The following is a 25,655-nucleotide window of genomic DNA, read 5'->3' on the forward strand; positions in this document are numbered from 1 at the left end:
ACCATGACAAAAGGTGAAGCTCGAGTTCGAATAAGAAGCGGTGCCATCGGTGTTTTCGCGCTGTTGTGCAACCATTTAATCAAATTCAAATTTTCCCAGTTGAAAGGAACTGGTAAACACTGAGAGTGCCGAAGCTATTCAAGCACGGCTGAATGAGTTGCTGAGGTTTGTCTGTGGAGTCAAACGGAACGTTCTCGCCTTTTACATCCACTGACAACTGCATTTATAACCCACAGTGTGTTTTGTTTCCAGGCAAAGGATAAAGGATCAAAAAGCCAGATTTATTTCTCATGAAGTGTGAAACATGTTTGAGATGTCACACAGTGAATAATTTAAAACTTAACCAATCGGTAAGAGACGTGTACCTGTTTTGATAATCAATTCAATATTTAATTGTTCTGCTGAATACTGGATGTAAACGCTGGTTCTAGTGTTTTTAACGACAGTTCAGCATCACTCTTCAACTTGCTGGACCTGATTCTGACAATTGAAGCTGCGACTGTTAGTCAGTTCCACACTTCTCACAGGAGATCGTACCCACTCACCAAAATAGAGTTAAGAACAGATGTTTTGGTGCATGAGTTGTAGAAAAGGAAAAAAGAAACATTCTCCCAATTCCAAGAAACATCAAACTAATTTTAAAGCTGCTGTTTTAAGGTAACTCAAACAGTGACACAAATAGGATTTTTAAAGGGGGGGGGCCATGTCTCTATACGAGGAAATGACATAACTCTCTTTACTTAGCATATAAGCGGCCCTTATAGCTAAGAGGATAAATGACACCAGGAAGGACTGAAAAAGCTGCAACAACCCCGATCACTTATGTTCCCACATCATACGTTAAATTTTACATCACATGCGGAAGGCGGTGTCAGTCAGATTGATGTGGAGTTATACAAAATGTCCTCCCAAACCTTTCACAAGCAGAACACAAGCCAGATTCCCATGAAGGCCAGCTGCCTCCGGGCCTCTTTCAACTGAAGTGACCCGCACTGTGCCTGACTGTCACCAGCAAAATGATTATTGCATTTCGCTGAAACAGGGTGTGCGCTGGATATACATGTGTGACAGGCAGCACAGAGCAGCCCCCCCAAAGACTGTGCGATTATTGTTCTCTTTTAACTTTGAAACTCAGTTTAGTTTTCTCAATAAGTTTAGGTCTGAGCAAACACTCAGATCTGAGATTAGAGTTTGTCTTTGCCCTGCAGCTTGTTCAAGAGAGTGTCTGTAAATACAGACAGACGACGCACCTCCACTTTCTCCCACTATCCAGAAATGAAGACACAGTGTCCAGAAACCATTTTATTAGACGTGTACTTTTACTTATTAGTTTGGTCCATGTCCCATCCACTGGAGGAGGCAGAGATTCAGACCTGTGCTGCACCCAGCCACCAGGGGGCGATCAGAACGCTTTCGCTTGACTTTTGGAGCCTGTCATGTTGATCATTTTTATATTAAGTCTGACTTTATGTGAGACAGTGACAGTTTCTGTTATTGTTGAAGCGTTGGGTCTCTGATTACACTCAGATGTAGACAAAAACATATTTTGACTGTAACAAGAAGATTTGATCACTAATTAGCTCTGAGGTGATTGATTAGTTTAATGTTTTCAGCTGACACCGAACACTAGACATAACATTTCCCTTCCTAATTTATTTTCTACACCAGTGGGAGTTTTTTTGTGTAGCTGTTCATAGCGGTGATGTGTAGTTTTAATACTGCACAGTCACGGTTGCCCAGAAGTAGCAATTATCTCTCACTCAGTTTCCCTTGGACACAGTAACTGGCGCCCAGATTTTAGGACACCAGCAAAGTGCGTCAAGCTCTCTCACAGATATTTGCTCATGCTTTGTGTCTCGGCCAGTCTGGGTTATTCAAGGAGTTTGTTATCTTGGGTCGCCTTCGTGCGTTCTCCCACACACAGGGCCCAACTTTTTCTAGCCCCCTGCTATCACTAAATATACACGCTCGCTATCAAACCCACGCAGGATCATGAAGAAACGTACAGTTTAATATGTAAGAGGGTGGAGGCAGATGGAGACAGTGAACACATCACATCAACATGCACGCACCCAAGCTCGTGCACTGTCGCACAGATTTGGATGTTTTGGACTCGAGAGGAATGTTGAAGTCCGGCCAGAATTCAGACAGCTGTGCCTCCCAGAATCAGAGTCTTTTAATGGACTGTCCATTACGAGGACTTGACCTTTGGTCCAAGTGACTTTCTGAGCTGGGTTTCCTCGTTCTGCTCCTTCCTTCTGGTTGGATGATGAAGAGACATTCCATATTCCAACGCTCATTCTTGGAGTACTTTTGTTTTCTTGAAAACATAACAACAGAGGGTGTTAGAGACATGCTGCGTATAAATTGAATGTAGATTAAGTGGGTGGAGGCAGGACAAAAAATAAATCGTGTGGGCTGAGGTTTTGCAGAAACTCACACTCAAAAACGTTCACTGCTATTTTAAAGTGATGGAAAATAACTATGTCATCCAGTTAGATTTAAAGCCTCAGAATAAGAAATACTTCATCATTTTGTGTTTGCGTTCGGGCTTGATGACAATTCTGACAGAAAGAAAAACTTGTGTGTGACATTGACAACTGACATTCCATGGTGAGGTTGTTAGAGACACTTCTTGTGTGGACAAGATAAATAACTGTCACTTGTTTTAAATGGTCTCTCTACAAAATGGCCGTGATTAGCTGTTCTGCTCTTTTGGATAACATCATTCTTATGTACATGTATTATTTTAATATATTGTGTTACGAAATTTGCTCCAGTCCTTTTTAAATCAAAGCACTTTAATAGCGTAGCGTAGGGATGGAAAGTACTGGTGATGCTGCTCCATCATCTGCTATAGAGAGGTAATGTGAATTCATTTAAAATAATAAATACCAGCCATAAATGATATTAAATTTTGGGGTTGATATAAAAGATTTTAAGGTGCTTATAGAAGATATAAGGCTTCCACCTCCATTACAAAGACAATAAAAGAGGATCAACCCCATAAAGATTTCACTTGACATGATTTGTCTCTATCGCCAAGAGAATAAGACGATAAAACCACCTGAAATATACGTCCCACGTGGCCGCATGTAATAAAGCACCTGTCATTATATAGCATAAGAGGGAGTGGAGAAGTGTGTGAGGAGCAGATAAATTAAATGCACACGTTTTGACAAGTTTTCTGTGTCAACACAAAGGCAAGAAGGCAGGTCAACCGCATGAGGCTGCAGAGCCTGTAAAACGATCCTCATAGTCTAAGCACATCCTCTGTGCTGGGGTCCCCTTTCTGCCAGGATCACACACACACACACAAGCACACGCAGATACACACTCGTCCGTGCACACACTCACATTCCTCTGCAGGCTCTGCAAGGGGCAGGCGCAGTGTGTTGGAAGCTGTTCTTCAGAGTGAGCGTCTCTCTCACTCTACCCCAGTCGTTAAGTCAGACAGCAAAGGAGGAAGGGACGGCAGAGAGACCAAGGGAGGTCTGACGACACCATCTCGTCTCACCTATTCTGAATGCACAGACTGATAAATGCAAGCACGCAGCCTGGTCACATCTGGCTCTGATTTATTCTGGAGGAACATCAAGGCTTTAGTTGTCACTCAGTGTGTGCAACTCTTTCTCTGCCAGGACCAAATCTTAAAGGAGCTTTGGGAACATAGCATGTTGCAAGTGTCCACGGCAGGAGTGTGCAGTGGCTTTCAGTGCCAGAGGTCCAATGTAAGGATGGAGAACAAATGTTCCAGGCTAACGGTGTTCATCACCGGTTGCTGATCCAGCCTCACCAGGGAACATCCAACAAAACAAAGAACAAGACGAAGAAGAAGAAGAAGCAGCTGAAGAGACAAGAACTTTATTCACCAGCAACCTTTTTTTTCCTCCAGGGGTGAAAGATGTTGTGGTGCAACTTTGACCACCACTTGCTCTCACTGGCAGCACTTCTAGTAATTGTGAGCTGTGGAGGAGGGGAGGAAAGGAGAGGGACGGATAGCAGCACCAGCGGCACAGGTGGCAGCAGCAGCAGCAGCAGCAGCAGTGGGTCAAGTGGTAGCAGCAGTAGTAGTAATTACAGCAGCAGACGCTTGCATAAGATCCAGCATGGCCAGTGCACCTACACCTTCATCCTACCTGAGGAGGATGCAGCCGGAGGAGGCGCCTGCAGGGAGGCGAAAGCCGGCAACCCCCAGTACAACGCCAACTCTCTGCAGAGGGACGCTCCGCCACCTGAGCCAGAATTTCCCAACCAGAAGATCCAGCAGCTCGAGCACATTATGGAGAATTATACCCAGTGGCTGCAGAAGGTAAGGACAGATGCAGGTGGTGTGCAATGGACTTGGCTCCAAAACTTATATTTTGATGAGTAAATGTTTCAAAATCTATTTCAGGACTTTAACTTTAAGGAGAATCAACTTAGTGGTGAACTGCAAATGAAATGTTGATATTTAAATCATATCGAAGTATCTGTATCATCGTTGCATAAGATGTGTGTATCTGTTTCTTTTGAAGTGCGCTGTTGGTCCACAGTTTGTTGAGATATTTATGTTGCCGTGGGTGTGTGTGGTCTCCGCAGAGCGTCTGTTTGTGGCTTCGCTAGATAACTTGTTTTGGTTTCTGAACGAGGCTCTCAGACCCGGACAGGGAAGTGTTTGCTGTTTTCTCGTAGTCGACGTGTTGTTTGTCAAAGCGTCTGTCAGTAGGAGAGTTTGTGTGCTTTGGGAATCAAGGTTTTTTTAGTGTTTTGTGCTGTGTGACCAAAAGATGATGAGGAAGACATGTTGACAGAGATAAAAGAACTGAGGAGAACGCATATCGTTGTTTTACAATTACTGGATAGCACAAAAATACATGCACAGTTAAAGAAATCGGTTTTATCAGGATTTAAAATATGCAGCTGACAATATAGAAGACAGAACCTCCATCACAATTTGTGTTAACTCTGCTGTGTCGTTACAAACGAGGTTGAACTTTTTGTTCTGGCTGTCACGCAGATGACCGAGCCTCAGTCTCTAACCGTCCAACATAAGAAACTTATTTTTGTCCTCGTGCTTTCTCTCAGTTTCTTTCTCAGTAAATTCCACAGATGTCCAGTTGAGTTGTGCAGAGCGTCGGTCACAGAGCAGAGGTAGTTGTATGTCAGTCACCCCCTGTTCTCCAGTGGGCTGTCTCTTTAATGGCAGGAAGTCAGAGAGCGTCCCCAGAGACACTAAGAGGAAAAGACACACACAGAGAGAGAGAGAATGCTTCCTTTATTTATTCAAGGATGTGTGAGTATAACTGACCAAAACAAACATAATCCTCATTATATCTGAGCTCGCATGATGTTATTTAATTACTGCTGAATGACAAATTTCACCTATGTTCAAATATGGTTCTACCGCTAATGTTAATAAGTAGTGAATTTTGAGGCCCTGGCAGCCACCCTGCTTTTCTAAGCTTTGAGACTTTGTGTCTCCAAAGACAGCGAGACTGTCCCTCTGAGATGAGCTACACCAATCAAATAAACAATCTTCCAAATTCGGCGGCACCGGCTCCTCTGCTCGCTCACTTTTCCACTATGTTGTCCCTCTCAAATAAGATTAGCAGGTCCGATCTGTGAAGTAATTGCTTACGGCTAAATGGTTTATTTTTTGTCTGCAAAGCGCAAAGCAACTGCACGCACAGATAACACCTGATGGTTTTTGATGGATTACAGTGGAACCGGGGGGGATTAATCAACCTGAACGTCATCAATACCCCGAGTCTATTCATTAGCAATCCTCCCTAATCTGTCTGGACTGCCCCTGCTGCAGGCCTGCTTTTCATTTACTCTCCGAAAAGTAAACTTTTCTCTGCTCAGGTTGGAGGAAATAGTCATTCCTCATCAATTAACCAGGCGCTGGTCGAGGTACATTACAGCAAGATGTTGATGGAGGTTATATTTAGGGAGGTGGAGTGTCGGAGGCTACTCCACCCTGTTCGATAAATTCCTCCATAAATGTCTAAATCGAAGTGAAATGTTATATGAGAGAGATTTTTAGATTAGGGAGCAGAATCTGTTTAACGTCATCTTATCGCTGGACTGTAGATCACTGTCTTTATCTTAGTTGAGCAGAAGGAATTTACTGTACATGGTGTTTGTCAAGCTGGAAGACGTGGTGTATTGCAAGGTTTTACATGTAAGTGGGCACAAAGGCTGAGATATGAAAAATAGGCAACAACAACAAAAGAACAAAGACTTCTTACACTTTTTTATTGATGATGAAAAAGTGTTCCTGCATGGCTCCCAAAAGCGATCCGTGTGTCAAGCAAGGCCAGGGGTGAAATAACACCGGCTTTATCTTTGCTCAGTGGACCTCGATAGTACAAGTGATACTAAGAAAACACCGCGGCAGCACTGGTAGACTGAAGGTTTGACTAATGAGTCCTCCAGAATAACTTTCTCCTTAGATGTAAAAATGGGAGCATGTTGAAACGTCTGCCATCTGCTCTGATATTATCTTCTCCAACATAGATATTTTCCTCTTAAGATAGAAAAAGTGAATATTATATAATAAGACTACAGGATTATATTTTAAAACCTGTGATGATCAGAAATAAATTAAATTCCCTGGATACATGTGATTAAAAATGGAAAAACAAGCAAAAAGTCAGATCAGCACAAGAATGAAACAGGCATTTCAGGGGATGCTTAGACACACAGTGGTAATTCAGGCTAATTACAGTGCATGGAACACACACATACACACACACATACACACACACACACACACACATCAGGATGTAGTTAACATTTTTCATTAGACAGAAGATTAAGTGTCCGGGCCAGTCTATCTATCTTAATCACACCAACGTTTTAACTGCTTGTCTGAGAGAAAGTCTGCTGTGATGTTGCTGCAGCCAGGCCTGATGAAAGAGAAGGATGGAGCAGAGATAGCAGCGCCCTGCCTGGGTGGTGGGGGGTGGTGGACAGTTAGAGTGATGCAGCAAACAGCTGTTAGAGGAGCATTTTAAGTCACAGCTCGTTCCTTCCTCGACCCTGGGCAGAGTATATGGACCCTGATAACATTCCTGACCAGTCAAAGGTGGCTTGTGTTTGTCCAAGGATTACTTCCCCGGTCCGCCTGCAAGGCGAGGACCCCAGACAGGAACAAGCTGCTTCACACATAAAACAATGATTGTAATAGTGTTGAGGCAAGAAAAAGAAAGTTAACGGATGTTCTATAAATCAATGAAAAGCATTGGAGAGGTGAAGCATACCCTGCATGCACATTGTATATGATTCATAATATATATTCTCTCTCTCTCTCACACACACTTACACAAACACTGACCCGTGTTATGAAAAGAAAATCGTATGTGTAGTCGATTATAACTTCCATAAAGTTTTTACCATCCTCAGCAGGCATGCGGACACCCGTCTTTCGTTCCATCCCATCTTACCCCCCTTTGACCACTCAGCTTCAAACATAAATTATCTGGAGAATCCCCCCAGCCACGAGTAATGTTCCCACCAAGTGTGGTGAAAATCTGTCCACGCACTGTTGAGTTATTTTGTGTACACAACCAACTCCTGGCTTAACAAGTGCAATGATATCCAAGAAGTTACTGGGCCCAGCCAAAATATTCTGACACATTAAAAAAACAATTTATCATGCGATATATGAAAATACAGAGTGAACGTTACCCTTGAAGGTTGTTTCCCCCTCTCATGAGTCGTCATGGTTATAGCTAAACTGTCTTCTGGCTTTAACTTTAGATTTTAGATAAGATAAATCATCAATCTTCTTCTAATTCTTGGCCAAAAAAAAGGAAAACACTGAATAATTTCACAAAATGTTGAACCCTTACTTTTAATGCATTTAATAAAATCTTCAAATTAACTTAAAATGTCACAGATACGGGTGGTTGTCTGGAAATGTTTAATACACTTGGGATCTGCTCCTGTAAAAGGCTTTTGTAGAAATATCTCAAATGATTTGTTAAGACCTTTTTTCATTTGTTTTGACTTTGAGTTTATAAATTCCTGTTTTATTTTGAAAAGGTTTGCCTTGTGTTTCACCTGAGCCTAATTATCTCGAACTCCTCCGTGAACTTCGTCTCTTTGCTCCGCTCTCCTTTGTCGGTTCTCTTGTGATTCTTCCCTTGGTCCCTGATGTTTCCTCTTCTTGTTTTGGTTTGTTAGTCCACCACACACATTTCAAACCTGGTCCAATATCAACAACATCATTTTTTCGATACCTTACTAGAAGGATTCAACATACTTTTCCACAATACCCTTTATATAAAGCCAAACTTCTTAAACGTTATACTTTCTGAACATCAGCAGTTGTTTTGGAGCCCACACTGAATACAATCTGAAATTTGAAAAATGTCCAAAAATGAAACCAGCTTTTGGGACTTTGACGCAATTAAACTGATGAACATGTTGTTGTAACATATCAACGTTGTTAGGATGAGTCGCATATCTACAGCACATCCTGAGAACATCCTCTCTACATTTCCAATATTTCGATGAAAACTTGGCACAGGCAGAAGTTCCACGAGCCAAACTTTGTTTCTGTTCTCGGGAGTCAGAGTAATAGATCTTCTCGTTCCCCTGCCTGTGGAGACAGTAGAAAGTGGTTGAGAGCAGCGTTTCTTGAGAAGGACGGCCTGTGCCAAACCAAGCTGTTGAGCAAAGGAAGGGAGCAAAAACTATTGTCGCTGTCTTATCCCTGTGAAATTCCCATCATTCTGCCTCTCAACGAACATGATTGTGCTGCATAAACAGAGGTTTAAAAGGATATAGTGACATGTGGGCAGCAGCTTGTTTCTCTTGCATACTGGGAGCTCATACGAGAAAATGGTGTATATGTTTCTCTACTTAATGCTACGAGAAGGCCACACAGCATGGTGGGGGATCCAAGGAGAAACCTATCTATTTTAGGGGTGACTTCCTCTATGAGAGTTTATTTTCACTGATAACTTGGGCCAAAACTAACAATCGGATGATGCAGAAAGGCTAAGAGATGCTCTGAGGAATAAAGAGTTCTTCCTTCCTGACCCCAAAACTTGTAAAAAGGAAACCCTGGTAATTGCATAAGGACGTTACAATAACAGCTTCCAGATACGTTGTTGGTTGCACTTGACTGAAACAAAAAGGAAATGGGGCTTTCTGCTTAGCATGTCATGGGAATAGGGAAAAACATCACAGCCATGGCACGGTATTTCCACATGGAAATGAAACTGTGGGCCATGGTAGAGGATTTTTTCTGAAAAAGTGGTATTTAGGGGTTTTGTCATGCTCAATATGAAAAACCTTTTTAGCCTTTGAGCGACCCACCTGACCATTTTTCACCCCAGGAAATCATATTTCATGGCAGCTGGTGGCACCAAGCATCCTGGAAGGTTTGATATAGGACAGGTATCGTACACCTATGCCTCTATAGAGAGACAATGAATGAAGCTGTAAATTTCATGGTAATTTGGCAATGCGTCTTGAATGGCTCTCGTTGATCTTAATGCAGCATGTTGTTCCTTTTCCATCCCTCATGTTAGTGAATGGCTCTCTGGTGGTTACTTTAAGGGAGATTTATTTTGTTTTAATTACAAGGTTAAACATTTGGCGAGTAGCTGACGCAGAATTTATGGCATTCCCTCTGAAAACATTGTTGCTAACTTGTAGCCTGGCACCGACTGATGCATCTGTGGAATAAATTGAGAGTGTTCCTCTGATGTGTTTGTGTTTCCATACACCCCGGAGTGTATTCACTGCTGTAAAGGTGCTAATTTTTCTTCATTTGCCTGCCGGAGGTACCATGAATGTGAGGGCTCTGCAGCGTGTTACCAAGGTGTGGGAGGGATCTGTATAAACCTGCATTCATTTTGTGGCCATATGGAGACAGTGAAACAGGCTATAAATACAAAAGTGACATAACCAACTCTATATGAAGCTGGAGGACATACCGCCCCCAAAGTGGGGCCTAAACATCTTTGTAGCCCCTTGTGGTTGGCTGCAGTATAGGTCATAAAACCCATGGGCCAAACTAAAAAGTCAAAGATTGTGTCAAATTAAATTTTCCCAAAGATTTTTCCTTTTTTTAGGGTAAAAGTCAGGATCTATTACCTCAATGCCGTGGCACCACTCCACAATCTACTGTGCAGAATCTGACTATTCATTTTTTGTACAGGAAGTAGATACGCATCATCTATCTTTATTTACAGTCTATGTAATGGACACAGAGCCTGGTCTGTAAAGAATGAGAGTCAGAATTCACTCTTCTTATAGCTCTTGTAAAAGCTGAAAGACACTAAAACTCTCAGTGTAGCTGATTGGAACTGCAGCATTTAGAGTTCAAGTACAAGCAACCACTTTCACACAGACGTCAACACTTAATCCACTGGTAATATAAAAATATTTATCGGAGCAGCTTGTACGGAATTATGAATGTGAGTGCCTCTCAGTGGGTTATTGAGGGAAAAAAGTGATATTTTTGATATTTTATTGCACTGTGGCATTTAAATGTTTGCTTACAAAATGGCTGAAAGGAGAGCAAACCTTTTTTTTTTTTTTTTCCACAAAAATGAGTATAAATAATATTATTTTGGACAGACAAGTGGAAGCCATTAGTAGTGAGTGTGTTTGGGTCACAAGAGTTTGCCAAAAAGACAAGGTTCATGGCTGTATTTCTGCCATAGCAAGGTTGAGTGATTATGAGTCAAATATGAGATAGTAATGGCTCAGATAGAGCGAAACATTAGACATTACAGTCAATCCGAGTGCGGGCAAATGCTGTGGCGTTATCGCAGTCTGTTGCAAATCACGATTGAGTTTGAACGTACTTCAGTCACAGGACCGGCTGTTATCTTTGTTGTATTTTTGCTTTATAATGACTCTTGATAAACAGAGTAGATGATAATGTTACTCACTCGTATCTGTTGCGATTTATTTTCCTCCAGGCTTCAGGTTCATTTAGGTTGTGAGCTGTAAATCAAAGTTTGATGAAGGTCAAGGGACATAAATCGGTCTTTCGCGGTGTGAATTTACAGTCATGTGTCAGAATAGTTTTTTCAGTTGCTTAACTTACAAGAAAAGATAACACTGAGAAACATGCATGTTCTGTGTCGCTCATTCTGGCAGGGAGCAGGAGAGGGAAATGTTTGAATGCTCTTGCTAAACATTTCATTTTATGTTCTTCCAAGTTTACTGTAGGTTGTATCTGACAATTATTAATCCCACAGTTAATTTTGTTACTTCTCTGAAGTCGGGGGGAAGAAAAATTCCTGAGGCGTCTCTAAGGCTGACTCTCCCCACAGCATCTTTGACTCACCCCTGCAGATGTTGTGCTCTAAGTGGACGTCTTTGTCTGTCAACGCTGGAGAGACTTCCAGAGGTTCCAGAGGTTCAGAGACACTTCACCTTTCACTGGGGTGTGATTTCAAATATGAGAAACAAAAGAATCACGATCAGCTCTCACACTCCAAATGTGAAAAAAAACCTAAAGTGTGTGGAAACTGTCAGAACTGTCAGAAGCAAGTGAAGGTGAAAGGAGAGAAAGAAGTAGATAGGGACGGAGTGAAAGATGAAAAGAAACAGCTTCACTCCCTCAGTGTGGGCGAGATAACTCTTCAAATGACTAATGGTTGGGCCTATTGTTTTTGTTTTGTTCCTGTGGCGCTGGGATTGGAGCCACTTGTTCTTAAAGCTTTCATCACTTTCAGGAATGACTTCACTTATTTGTTTAACCTTCTCATCCCTTGGTGTTGGTGAGAATTTGGGTGAATATCGTGTGATGCATTAACCTTTAAATTACCGTCCCGCTCATGTTGATGGTTTGGAGCTGTGCAGAACGGCTGGCTGATTATACGCTGTGTCTGCTTCATGTGGGTGGTTTGGAGAAGTGAGTGTGTAAGGTCCCACTTTACTGTTGAAGTACGGTGGTTGGTGAGACAGCTCTTTCAGCCTGTGCTCACAGACGGTGATGTATAGATGCTCATGCACCCAAATGCTGTATACACCCACAAATCTCTCAATACGGTTCGAAAACAGAAACACGCTCGTAACCGTGTCCAGAGCAGTGTTTGCCTGTCTGGGACCCGAGCCAGGAGCTTCACATTCCACACGGTACCAGGGCTGAGGTTGGCACAGAGACTTTACATGTGAAGCAGGTTGGCCCCTGACATTTCTGTTTAAAACTCAAATCAGAAGTCCTCATAAAACCATTTATGTTGTTGTCCTTGTTCTTTGTCTTTCCAGCTTGTTGCACTTTTGACCTAAATTCAGGGTACTGTCATCTGCCAGTTATGTATTTACGTTTTGCCTTTTAATTATCTTGTTATTTCGTATTGTTATTATTCATAAAGATCTACACTAGACTCTGAAACTATCTGAGCCTAACATGAACCCAACCAGAGCCCTATATATTCCCCAATTACAGGCATGTGCAGTGTGCAAAAAAATCTAGCTAGCCCAGCCAACGTGAGCAAACCCGACCTGAACTTGAATGTCATTTCACATTTTTTAACCGAACCTGGCCCGAACCCACCAGGACCTATCACTCACTTAGTTCGGCTTTAATTACTGTTTTAGATCATTTATAAAATGGCACTTCAGCATTATAATACACTGCAGTCATAAAATAAATGGTATTTATTGTAAACTGGACAAACCCAACCAATACGTAAACTGTTGAAACCTGCATTAATCGATCTTCAGGCTTCTTTAAGGCAGTGAAACTTGAGAGTTGAAAGTATCCAACAGACCCGAAGAGAAATTAGCATTTAAGTCCAACATACACTTTTCTTTAATGATGGGTTCTTTGTTTTAATTTTTGGTCTCCACCCACTCCTGAGGGAAATATCTGGCTCTTGAGCTGTTAAATGCTAAACGACATGTTTGCCTGCCATTTCGTGCAGTAAAGGTAGCATTTAGTGACTTCACTAGAGCTTATTTGCTAAAAGCAGCAGCCTGCTTGAGGCTGACATCATGCATTGAAAGCAGTAAACCAAGAGAGTAAAGTTGCGGGCTATAAAACCAAAACAATGAGCTGAAGGACACTTAAACACTCCACTGAGCTGAGGGGAACTGAGGAAGGAGATAATTAGAAGAGGGTTGATCACCATGAGCAACCCACAACCCAACTCACACTCAACCAATCGTGAGTCACTCTCTGCTGTCAATCAACCCATATTTCATAGCATCAAATAACAAATTAAAATACTAATATTAAAATAAACAGAAACCATCTTTGAGAATTTTTTGACCTGTATTTTGACTTTTTAGTTTCACCCATGTCTCATTCACTAACATGGAGGAGGCAGAGTTTATGACCTTTACAGCAGCTAGCCACCAGGGTGCGATTAAGATGCTTTGGCTTCTCTTTCGGTAACCAGCATGTTGTCCATCCTTATAGACGTGTGCATCCTCCAAGAAGTCATGAAACAATTCGCACCTCAAACACTCACCACTGTTGCTTTGAAACACAGCTGTTAATTTTGGCTTTCGGATTTAGCAACCGAACAACGTTTTCCCAAGTAAAATATTTCTGCAGGTGTTTAAAGAGTGTATCACAGTCACACTAAAATGTGCCGCCGCACGGCGACTAACTGTCCCATAAATCTGTCATTGATCGCTCAGATGGATGTGCGTTTGGTCTGTGTTTACAGCTAAAATACAAATGGTTACAAATGGTTCTTGATGTTTATTTAAGTTGACGTGTTTGCAGCAGTCCCGAGATGGAGAGGCTAATCCTCCAGTGGTCTGTGTGTATATTTCTGCATGTGAGAGCATACGGATGAATCCATGCCACACTAATGTTGAGTTCAACATATGACTTTGTGTATGACATTGTTTGACGCTCACATGAGCCTTTGTTTGCCGGTGTTTGGATCTGACGACGATCAGCTTAACCGATGGCCTGTTAAGTATAAAACGGGATGTTCCCTCTCTGGACCTACGTTGAAGCTCGGATAGAAAAGAGCCTGTCACATTTTGTCAGTGGCTTTCAAACAGCACTTATAGTATGAGCATAGATATGTACATCCTAGTGATAATGTCTGTGCTGTCTTCTCTGCACAGCACAAGACATTAACAATGTCCTCAATTGGGAAATCCTTTCTAAACAAAGGAGACAATGTGAGACAGCACTTGTCCGATAAGACCGAAATCGCTGGCTTTAGTGAGTTTTGATTTTTAAGTGACAAAGCTAATGTGAATGTTCTTTGGTACGCTCCAATTTAAAGCAACTTTCCTACGTATGATAGTATATTTTTATTAGATTACATACCTTTGTTTCACGCTGGAGTTTCACGTTTCAAGTGTTTTTGAGCAACGTTGGCTCAGAAGCTAAGTTTCAAAGTTCATCCTTGATCTCGGTGAACAACAGTTGACAACGTAGAAAAAAAAAAACCTCACCTCGAGGTCCATTTAGTACCTGAAGTGTTCAGCTCGGCCAAGGATTACTGGACAGACTGTGTAGATATGGCAGGACTACTGATCTGAGCTCATACGTTTATGTCTGAGGAAATTATGTGATGTTCTTGGATGTTTTGCTTTGTTGTCAGGACATGATGATTACCAATTAAGTTGCACTGTTTTTTGTAATTTGATCCATCCTCTGTGTTTGAACCGACATATTTCATCCATATTTCATATTCGTACATTTCATCCAGAAAAATGCAAAAACAAGAAAAATCTGGATGTAATGAAGGCCAGGAATCCTACATAAGATATCCCGTGTGTCCTCTAAGCTTTTTTTTTATTGTCTTCTTTTTTCCCCAGTAGAAATAATAATTAACAGATAAAAGTCTTTCTGACAAATTGTGCTGACAGATTCCCTTGTTCTTTGCAACTAATTATCGAGCAATGATTCACATGTATATTTATCCTGCAGCCTTTCTAAAACGAACTGCAATCACAGTGGTCAATGAAAAAAAACTGAAACAAAAAAAGTTATCAACATTTTCATCCATCATCAGCTGAAGGAGCGAAGCTTTCAAATGTTGCAGCACAGCAGTGATACAGTAGTTGCTATGAATGAACTGCACATTATCATTAACCGCAGCATCTATTTTCCTCATCAGCAGCCACCGTGGTGAACCACAGGTCAGACTCAAGCAGTTCCATGTGGAGATGTGAGTCGAGCTACTGCACGTCGTCTCTCAGCTCATCACTTTTGTTTAGATAGATCAGCATCAGTTAAGCGGTAATTTAAGCACATATGCAAACACACACGGCTCCTTCCTGCCATGCAGTGCCACCATCGCTACTTAAAACAGCCTCATGCAGCCGCTGGTACGATATATAGGTCAGCATGTGTGAGCCACGAGCAAGAGCGACAGTGGGAGAAAATACAATGAGTCATAAGTAACATAATCTGGATGTGATGTGATAGCGTCAGTCCATCTTTGGTGATCGAAGCAAAGGAAAGCAGGGACCGAAAGAGAGAGGGGGGGACGGGGGGGTGCAAAACACAGGCAGATAGAGCGATGTAATGAGAATGTGAGAAACTGCGAGGCTGTGGCTGGTGAATACTGTGGTGATTGTTACCCTGGACGACTACAGGGAAGGTTTATACACTATGGAGTCCTCGGTTAATGTGGGATGTAAGGATGAAAGATAAACACAAATGTGACATTGAAGGAAACAACGCCTGTCATTAAACGCCCATTCATTTTGATTAGAAGAGACACTTGGCTAGATAGATAGAGGCGCTGGCACTCGACCTGGAACCACTCTCTTCCTGACGTCTTGCCCAGCTAGGAGGTTTAACACACAACAGCCTGCATGTCTACATGTTTCTGCCATGGCTGAGCCTAAAACAAAAACATGTCGTTAGGCATCAACTTCTACAACTTTCTGACAGAAGGATCCCCCGCTGTGATGTTTATAGGGTGCGCGGGAATGCTATCTCAAATATTTGGAAGTAAGTGCCTCCTCCGTGGGATGGTGGGTTTTTCTGTGTGCTTTGGTAAAGGGGGCACACTGACATGGTCCGCGGGACGGACACAAAAAGCCATCATCATGCGCATTCCTGCCTGAATGTGTCCCTGAGGAGAGATTCCCATGTTGGACGACTGCGTCACAAAAGTTTGCCCCTCTGCTGGTACTCACTGTTTTGGATCACTGGATGAATGACCAGGTCTGAGTTTGTTTGGTTGTTTGGTTTTCGCTACGCATTCCCATGTCTTGGATGAATACAAGTACTTCCTCTCCCATACAGCCAGATACGCATAATTAATCAGAGTAATTTTAAGGGCTATTTTAACTTAAGAGAGCAGGACTGAAACTGGAGGATTTGTGAAAATATACATTCAGGGCCTGAGCTCTACTTCACTGTATTTGTTTTCATTTGAGATGGAAAGAAGCCATGTGATGTCTCTGATAGTGATCGTTTCATCTGCTTGAGGTATGAGTCAGACATGAAATAAATGTACAACTAAGTAGAGTGTGTGAGCCAAGATTGTCTGGGTCTGAGGTCTAATGGCTTCTACAATAAACAGAATACTGTGAAACCTCAAGTGAGTACTACTATAGGATATTAAAATACTACTTGTTACTGTATAGTAGACACATTTTAGAAAGAATAAAGACTTCTTACAAATTCACATTATCTTGAACGCAGCTTCAAACGTTTAATCGTCCAACAGAATCATCACAGTTTAAATTCTTTATTAGTAACAATACAATACAGTACAATACACCAACAAAACATAGTGCTAATTACTTTCTAGACACATGATACATGTTCGAGCTAGCAATTTGTGTTTCTACAGCCCGTAAAATAATAAAATGAGCTAACAGCCTGGATTTTACCCTTAATTCTATTGTGGAGCAAACACGCAACAGGAGGTTGTGTGGAGTTTTCACCGGGGTCATTATTGCAGAAGTGTCCTCTGGCTCAAACTCTTTATCACATTTTCTTGCTCCTTTACGCGCTTTTTCCAAACCGCATTTGTAATCGCTCTTCTTGACAGAGATTTTAGAGAGAGCTCCCCCCATGTGGTGATTTGAGTTATATGTGATACTACTGGATATATAGTCGTAAAGGAGAGCCAATTCTTCTTCGTCTGGACCAACTCAGAGAATTCATTTCCGGAACGAATTTTGAATCGTAAAAACAAGCAACTGTCCACACCACCGTCCCAATATCAATAAAGTAAAGCAAACATTTCTGTTGGATGTGCTCACACCCGCCCCACAGTGCTGAAGAACTCCAGCTAATTTTTCTGATGTCGAGAGAAAGTTCATGCTTTTCATAACACCATTGTCAAAAATTAATTTGTATACCTCGTCTGACCTTCAAAATTGGCTCTTATCTTACATGTTACAGACATACAGAATATTTTCTCCGTTTCATCTTGCACTTGGGCTTGAAGCTAATCATGTGCGGTATGTCCTGTAGACATAACACTGTCGGGGCTCTTGATTTAAAAAGTTCTCTCGAGCTATGAAGAGACATTCATATGGGGTGATTTCTTGAGGCCGTTGTACGTTAGTCTTCATGTTTGTGTGTTTGTGTCTCGGTGGAAGAGTGAAGATAATAATAGAAAAAAGAGATTGTCATTAAAATGTTCTGAATACGCCATTTATTTTTCAATAGGAAACCAAAAACCACAGCAGCACATCCAGTTTCTTTTCAGTTGAGATATTTGACCTCATAAAAAAAGTTTATATCTCAAATTTGACTCAACTCGAGCCACATTTCTGCCAGTTTGCATTTTCATAAAACATTCGCATTTCATTCTGAACATTTTAGTTAATCTTCCTGGTTTTTACTGCTGCAACTAAATTGTAAATAAATTAGCCGTCACAGATCTCATTAGTCACATCAAAGATTCACCACATCGCAATTTTCCACTCATGTTTTACAATTTGTGATTTATATGAAAATTGAAACACTGTTGAAAAGTGTTTTAGAAGGTCGTGTGGTTTACACACATTCTATAAAATTACTGGAAATTCAATTTGAGCAAAACATTTGCCCTCAGTTTAGAAGTTCTGATTTGTATTTTCCAAAGAAACAATCAACCAGCCTAGAAAAGGCTACCATTAGCCAAATATTCTCACTTTCTTTTATTTTCTGCCCTGTTGACAAACCATAGTGACAGAAAAGCTTTGAAGGGTGGAAAATGGTGTTCTTTTTCACTTGCCAAACGACTTTGGGCACCTCAAGCACCATGATTTACTCAGTGATTTATACAGACGAATGGCTGCTTCTCATGATTTGTTTTCAGGTTGTGTACACAGTCCTCATTATGTCCTTGGAAATGTGCTATCGAAACGCAATTGACATCAACACAATAGCATCTCGACAGACAGACAAAGGGAGGAAAAGAGGAAAGAAAGATCCAAAGAAGAGGGGGGGAAGGAGCTTTGGCAATAGAATGGTTAGATTTCCAATGGCAGTCAGTTATTCTGGCTCGGGCGACCTGGAATCATCAGTTCGGATAGAGAAACGGAGATGAGGCAGAGGCCGGACCACCCACCTTGCAGCCTCTCCATCAAATACAATGGGACTTGATCACAGTATAGACTAACCGCTAAGTTAAGTATCCATACTTGCCTGTATATGATGTCTACAATGATGCCGATGGCAGATTTATCGCTCGATTTTCAACAATGGGTTCTTGATTTCTGATATTTCAAGTTAAAAGAATAATATGCATAATAAAATGCAAGCTACTGTAAGCTTCCTGTGCTGGTTTAAAATGCGGTTGGTCTGATTATGGTTATATGGCTACACCGGTGTGATGTTCCGAGGTGTGGTAGCTATGGTTTGATTGGACAATCATTGCTTGGCGATCAGACGTAAAGTGTCATGTATTTACAGCATGGGAATATCTTGTTTGTTTCTTTCTTGTGTGTTTTCACCTGACCCGTTGGCCAGTCCGTCTCTCCTGAAGTTATGTGTGAGGAGGAAAGAAATGTGGCAGCAATTGAGTAAACGTCTGGTGTTGGCCACCGGGGTGAAGGTCACAGAGGTCAACCGTGAGTTCAGTCCAAGTTGTTACTCACCTAATCTTGACAGAGTTTAAGACAGAGGGCCGTGTAACTGTTTCAAGGTGGATTTAAAACCAATCAAGGCAGTGACTGAGTAAGACAGCTAACTAAGATACATTGAGTTGACTGTATCTATACCACGCAATGGAGAGTGGCAGTGCAGTGAGTCATGGTAAGTCCTCCTAAAGCCCCACTAAAACAAATTACAGGCCCAGGTTTTAAAGAGGGGTGTCAAATTCACCTTTAATTGTCAGTTGGCGATAAGAAGGCGCGAGTGTATTTGCTGGCGTTGTTCCCAAGGTGGTTTGTGATACACCAGGAGGTGCTGATTTGGGGGATGGGTTGTAGCCGCATGGTCTTGTCCATTAAAGTAGTCTGAAATGGATCCAGGCCTAAGCGCAAGGGATGCATCCCAGAAGCCAGGCCTCCCAAGTAACACCATCACCTCCCAACACATACACACACACACACACAGTCAGAGATAAGCAGCGACGTGACAGAGCTTCAGCGGTAAGTGCCTTATACAGTCCAGGCCCACCGTTTTCTAACTCTGTGTCTCTCAGCACTGTCACGGCAGCTGTTTAGAAAAAGATCAAGACCCCCTTTTGGGATGGAAGTTACACTGGACGGGTTATGTCAGAAAAGTGGTAAACATTTGCACTAATCTGTAACAACGATAGCAGGGAGTACCAATTTGAGGGATTATTCTGTTCTTGGCTCTCAAGTGATGGCAATTTACCAGCTACACCGTGATCGTTTACAGAAAACGCATGTTGGGGATCTCATCGGATGGACTTCGTGCCCTTTTTGTCTGTGATGCTTTCCATGAAAATGCCAACATGCAGTGCGGTTCATTCGGTAACCTAAACACTTGTCCCTCTGCATGATATAGAGTCCATTTGCTCTTAAAATGTCCATCCTGTGACATGCTTGATGTTACACAGCTTGATATTTATGTCCTGGAAGGCCCAAAGCAGCTTGAATAGCGATTAGCAGCAAATTGAACCTCATAAACTGTCTACATGGACCAGTCTGTACATGCTGGATTATAGGTGTGCAGTGAAAGTACTAATGGGTTTCCATAGAGGAGATGACAGGCAGCATCATTAGCAAAGTCACAAGCAGTCCACATGAAGCCAGGCTGTGCCAAACATACCAACTTAAAACCTTTATTCCTCAGTATAACGTTCCACGGAGGGAAACATTAACTTGTGTTTATGTAACTCTCATTTAGCAGACACTGATTTTGGAAACCAAAAGCTAGATGTCGTAGTTTTTAAAAGCAGAACATTGGTTTGTTCAATCTTCTGGAATGTCTCTTATAAATCTCTACAAACATGATTTATTTTTATTTTTGAAGAAAGTGGTGTTTCATTTGAATTCCTTTCTATTTGTAGGCGAAATGTTCGACGACGGACTGAGCTGTAACTTTTGATAGAAAAACTAAAACATTGTTTATTAAACAAGTGAAAAGTTGAATTCAGAAGCAATACAGAGAACCCTCTGTTTAATACACTCAGTAGTTTCACAGCTGAAGTCGTTTTGGGTCCAGTATGACCAGTGGCTTACAGTGGCTATTCTCAGCTAACTCTAGGTCGAAATTGCCATATAAGGGTTATTAATATGGGTTATGGGTGACCTCCATTTTTTTAAATTTAACCCTGTGTTGGTGGGATCCATGTAGAAGCCTACCAAACTGTAAAGCCTTTAAGCCGAGTTTTCTGGTCTGAAAATCTGTTTCTTGTCAAATTCCTATTTTAGGAAGAATTTAGAGAAAAGCACTGCTTGTCATTTCATTGGTGTTTAGATTTTTTTCACTTGATGAAAATAATAAAAAGCAGCTCCATGAATTGAAATAATTGGATCCAGGTTGAAGTTAATTGCAATGGTTGAGTTGCAATATCTTCTAAAGGGAATCAGTTTCTGACAGAAGAATGTGATGTCTTGAAGAAAGGATTAGGGTTAAGCAGTTCAACTGTTGCATTCTGATTATGCACTCAAATTAATTTCACCACCCTGATCTCATTCAGAGATGACACACATTTGGATTTCAGTGCTCGCAATAGAAGCCTTCATTGTTGACTACAGTTTCTACACGTAGTCACTGCCTGGGAAAGCACAGTATTTAGCTATAGTCACTATTAGAAACCCTCTAAATACCCCCAACACCCACACAGAGCTATTTTATAGCTTCTGAAGTAGTGATTTTACATGATTGGACGTGTTTGTGTAATCTTATTTCGCCTTGGTACTTTCCATTTATGACACCCACCAGGATCCAGCCGTGAGTCAACCACATTCCCTCAGAGACAAACCCTGGAGCGCTAGCTGGGCTTAAGTTTTCCTCAGCCATCTGTCCCTTCACCACCTTCACTCCCAAGGGGACACCCACTGTGCAAATCCCATCAAACAGTCGAGACAATTACCTCAGCAGACGAGGGAAGTGCGGTGCAAAGCTGCTGCTCGTGTAAGGTGTTCAAAGCAATGAGGTGTAAAAGGAACCTATACCATCCACAGAGCTCAGAGCTTTTACATTGATAGATGGACTGAAAGCTATTTCCACACTCATGTTTTATTGTTCATTATCAGACAGAGTAATCCATCATTACTTGAGCTTTGTGGTTTCCAGACGCCTGGTTTTCTTTCCAATTCTTGAGGCCAGACCAATGGAGGTTATGTGGAAAGTGACGCTTAAATTAGCCTCATGTAGTTCACAGTTAGGGGAAGCTCTAAAAAAATTCATTTCACTTTGATACAGTTTTCAAGAAGGGATATTGCATTTTAAAGTTAATATCGCTTGGAAGACCTGCATTGATCACCGGTGGTTTCCTTTTAAGAACAAAGTGATCTATCACTATTCTCTTTCATTGTCTATCAGTTTTGGATTGATTGAAATGTTTGAAATACATCTATTATTAATAAAATGAGAATAAAATGCTCCTTGTCCTCTGCAAGTGAATTAAGGCTCGACTTATTAGAATCTGATATTTGACAACAGACATTGACAGAAATATTCCTCTGTCATTAACATGGTTCCTTAACCAGTTAAAAGCATAAATTGTTTTTCAGTGTGCTGTTGTCACTGATCTAAATGTTAGATCAAACCTGATTTGGAGGTTCATTGGACAGAAAGCCCTGAAAGAACCGTACGTTCTACCAACCCTTCACCAAATTTAGTAAATTTAACCCAAAAGTACGATTTGCATAAATGATTAGCTAGCGCTCTGACTTGTGTCAAATATTCTGTCGTTTCCACTCGCAAACCAAAGATAAATTCAAATAATTCAATCATATGTCAATGTTGTCTTGACCGTGCAGAAAGATGAGTTAAGACTTTACCAACTGATTTCTACGAACAGTAAATATTAACAGGGTCATTTTCATACTGACAGCGTGCCAGTGCAGTTCATACCGATGCATACATACACATATGTAAAAGGAACTAAGATATCAAGTTAGGGAATGAGGGAGTAATGATCTGTGAACCTGTACTTTACATGTATTACTGTTGCCTGTGTTTTTTGGCCATCTGTCAACTCAGTTTTGGAATCAAGTGGAAACAGTTACTTAAAGTTATAAAACGACTCGTGCACATAGTACCGTACATTAAATAATATATTTTGTGAAAGTTTTCACTTACCGTATTGTGTTATTTACTGCTCATGATCATTAAACCGTAACAGGACATAAAATCGATCATCTACAACTGCCCTGACCTCGACATGAACACTCCTGGTTTTCAGTTCAGCTGTATTTACTGCTGAAACCTCAACACAAAAATGTTTTTCTATTTACTGAACTCCCTAACTGAGAAAATCACACTGTGTAACAACAGTGTCAGTCCTTATAAACCTGCACAAACGCAGGCCCGTGAAGACTCTCTGTTAGCACAATGATGTGCCGACTTTACAACAAACCCAGAATTTTGTGATAACACAGTTTCCTCTCGACCTCTTATTTGTTTAAAAGTAAAAACACAAATTTATCCTGAGTACGCCAAATATACAAGGAGAGGACCTAGTGTTTAGAGGAAGATTATAGAGTGCTACAAAACAAATGACCTAATCTTCACCCACGCTTCTATTGTATCATCTTAGTATCGCATAATATCAGAACAGGTAGTTGTTTTAAATATTTACACTATCAGCTTTTTAACTTTAGGGATTTTCACTCATTCCCTAACATCTGATACACTGTACGAGTGAGTGCTGTGCAGACCAGTTTCTGTGTGTGTGTGTGTGTGTGTGTGTGTGTGTATCCCTCAGCTACAGAATGGGATCTGTTGCTTAGGACACCAACAAACGTAATGTTGTGTTGAAACGAATTTGTCTTGGCTGATGCATTGTAGAAAAATGGCTGTTACAGCCCGTTGATGAGCCAAAGCCAAACTCTGGAAACATATTTTATTGATCAAGTGGTTGAGATTCTCTCCCACTGACCAAGTGTTGAATCATCTCAGTCTATTTTCAGACTGCAAGCCAGAAGATGAACAAGTGGGCATTTAAAATCCAAACAAGTTATATTCAATGAGTTTGTAAAGTTGTACACACAAAAACACTTCTTTTTCTGAAGTTCACTCGAGGTAACGCGATGATGTAAACCACCAGAAGACTCAAGGAAACAAAGGAGAAGAGAGTAAATAGAACTTGGTAGTTTGAACCTACAGCTTCAGTGTAGAGAGGAAAAACAGTGAAATAAAAATATCAAAGCTCACTGCACAAATGATCCATGTAATTGATCCATATAAGAATCTCATCCAACCTCAACCTCCGTCTCCATCTTCTCATTAGTTTGGAGATAAGCATGAAAGAGTTGTGTCTTGTGAACTTCAGGGAAAATCTGATCATCTCTCCTCTAACCACATTCATCTGCTGTGTTGGTAATGACTAAACCCATTCTTCACTTAACTGCTACTCAAATTATGGAAAACTTATGTTTGTGCCTTTCTACAGATATCTTCAGAAATCTTTTCCAATAAGTGACCTTCACAGCATAGTTTCAAAAATCTAGCTCTTGATGAAATGTGTCCTTTAATCGACTGGAATCTTGATACGAATCTCACCATTTTCCGCAATATTGTTTTCTTTGTGTGCAGATTGAAAACTACATTAAAGAGAGCATGAAGACAGAGATGGCCCAGCTGCAGCAGAGCGCCGTCCACAACCACACGGCAGCCATGTTGGAAATGGGCACGAACCTCCTTTCTCAGACAGCTGAACAGACACGCAAGCTGACTGACGTAGAGACGCAGGTAACACCTTATCAAACACTCTGGAACATGCAGGGTCCAACAAACGTTCTTCTGTCCCACTCTTTACTTTCTTTTTCTCATGCACAAGCACTACCACTAAGAGGATCCATCCAGCGCTCCATTAACCCAGTCATTCCACACTCAACCGGCCCAAAAGGTTACAGAGAGTCGGCCAAAGTCAATAGCGATCGTGTATAAATGCCTATCCCTTCTTTTGAGTTGTTTGGCAAAGGTTCCTTTTAGTGATTATATGGAGGAGTTGTAGGAGGAGGTGATGGAAAGTTGTAAAGTTAGTGGTCAGTCATTTTTGCTTAAGCACTAAGAAGATAACTGTTTGCAAAGTTTAAAAAAAGGTAATCATAGCAGAGATTAGTATCTCCCTAAGTATTACCATGTGTTTTGTGAACACTTGACAAAGAGAAAACAAAGTTGATGGTTTATATGTGTGCCGTGTTTTTTCCTCCAGTGTCTAAAGAAACCTTAAATATAGCTCAATTTTTTCCGGCGTTTCCTCAGGGTTTGGTGTGCAGATGTGTATGATATTAGTTAAAACTGCAGCTAACATAGTAAGCATAATATCATCTTTGTTATTCTTGTATTCTTTACATGAGTGCATTTCTTTTCATGGCAGGTCCTGAATCAGACGTCGAGGCTCGAGATCCAGATGCTGGAAAATTCTCTTTCCACTAATAAGTTGGAGAAGGAGTTAATGGTCCAGACCAATGAGATCAGCAAACTGCATGACAAGAACAGGTAAACAGACAACACATCAGGCAAATAGCAAACTAGACAAAGATAATATGCAGAAAATAAAGGTGATGCATTAACAGATGTTGTATCTTTTATATTTTTTGTACTCTACTCTAACTGCTGCTGTTCTCTGTGGGAAATCAAAATCTTGCTACCAGCTTCCATTGACTGCCACTTAAATTATCAATTTTCCAAAACAATTTCACTCGTATAAATAGCAATGTGATATTGACGGGTATTGTCTGTGATGTTTAGTAAATCAGTCTCAAATCCATGAGACTTAGCTTTCCAAGTTGGCCCTTTGTGCATTTGTTGCAAAATGAAGAAGTTAAAATCTGCCTTTTGGATTTCCTTCCACGTCTCCAAAGCTTGTCCTTCACAGTGATTGGTCCTGTGGGACTGTAATAAATGTTTAAAAGGGTTTGGTCCATATTTCTCGTTACAGCATCCATAGAGACTCCTTGCAATCACTTTGAAAAAATAGAGAACCAATTGAAAGCAGAATTTCTGGTGATTCCGACTTTTAAGTTTCTCTCGAGGTTTGTGCAGATAGATTTCTCAGGGAAAGTTATTTAAGCTTGAGTTATTATGACGTTATTCCATTTTTAACATTTTCTTTTTCCTTTACCAACTCTATAATCATGGGAAAGATATGATTAGTTAATGAATTTAATGTCAGCTCATA

The 25,655-nt window shown here is 41.1% G+C and overlaps 1 protein-coding gene across 2 annotated transcripts in view; it reads left to right on the forward strand.

Annotated features, from left to right (window-relative positions):
• The window catches only part of angpt1 (angiopoietin 1), a 78,627-nt gene that overhangs the window by 27,209 nt on the left and 25,763 nt on the right, over positions 1-25,655 (forward strand). The window contains exons 1-3 of one of the 2 annotated variants that reach the window (XM_020103734.2): positions 3,308-4,312; positions 24,065-24,220; positions 24,852-24,973. In XM_020103734.2, coding sequence (XP_019959293.2) covers positions 3,905-4,312; positions 24,065-24,220; positions 24,852-24,973 — 686 coding nt within the window. In that variant the 5' untranslated portion in view covers positions 3,308-3,904. Of the gene's footprint in view, positions 1-3,307; positions 4,313-24,064; positions 24,221-24,851; positions 24,974-25,655 lie in introns of those variants that run through there. The other variant, XM_020103736.2, reaches the window with a different exon arrangement.

This window comes from Paralichthys olivaceus, chromosome 20 (assembly GCF_024713975.1).
Source record: "Paralichthys olivaceus isolate ysfri-2021 chromosome 20, ASM2471397v2, whole genome shotgun sequence".
In the NCBI taxonomy this organism is placed as follows: Eukaryota; Metazoa; Chordata; class Actinopteri; order Pleuronectiformes; family Paralichthyidae; genus Paralichthys; species Paralichthys olivaceus.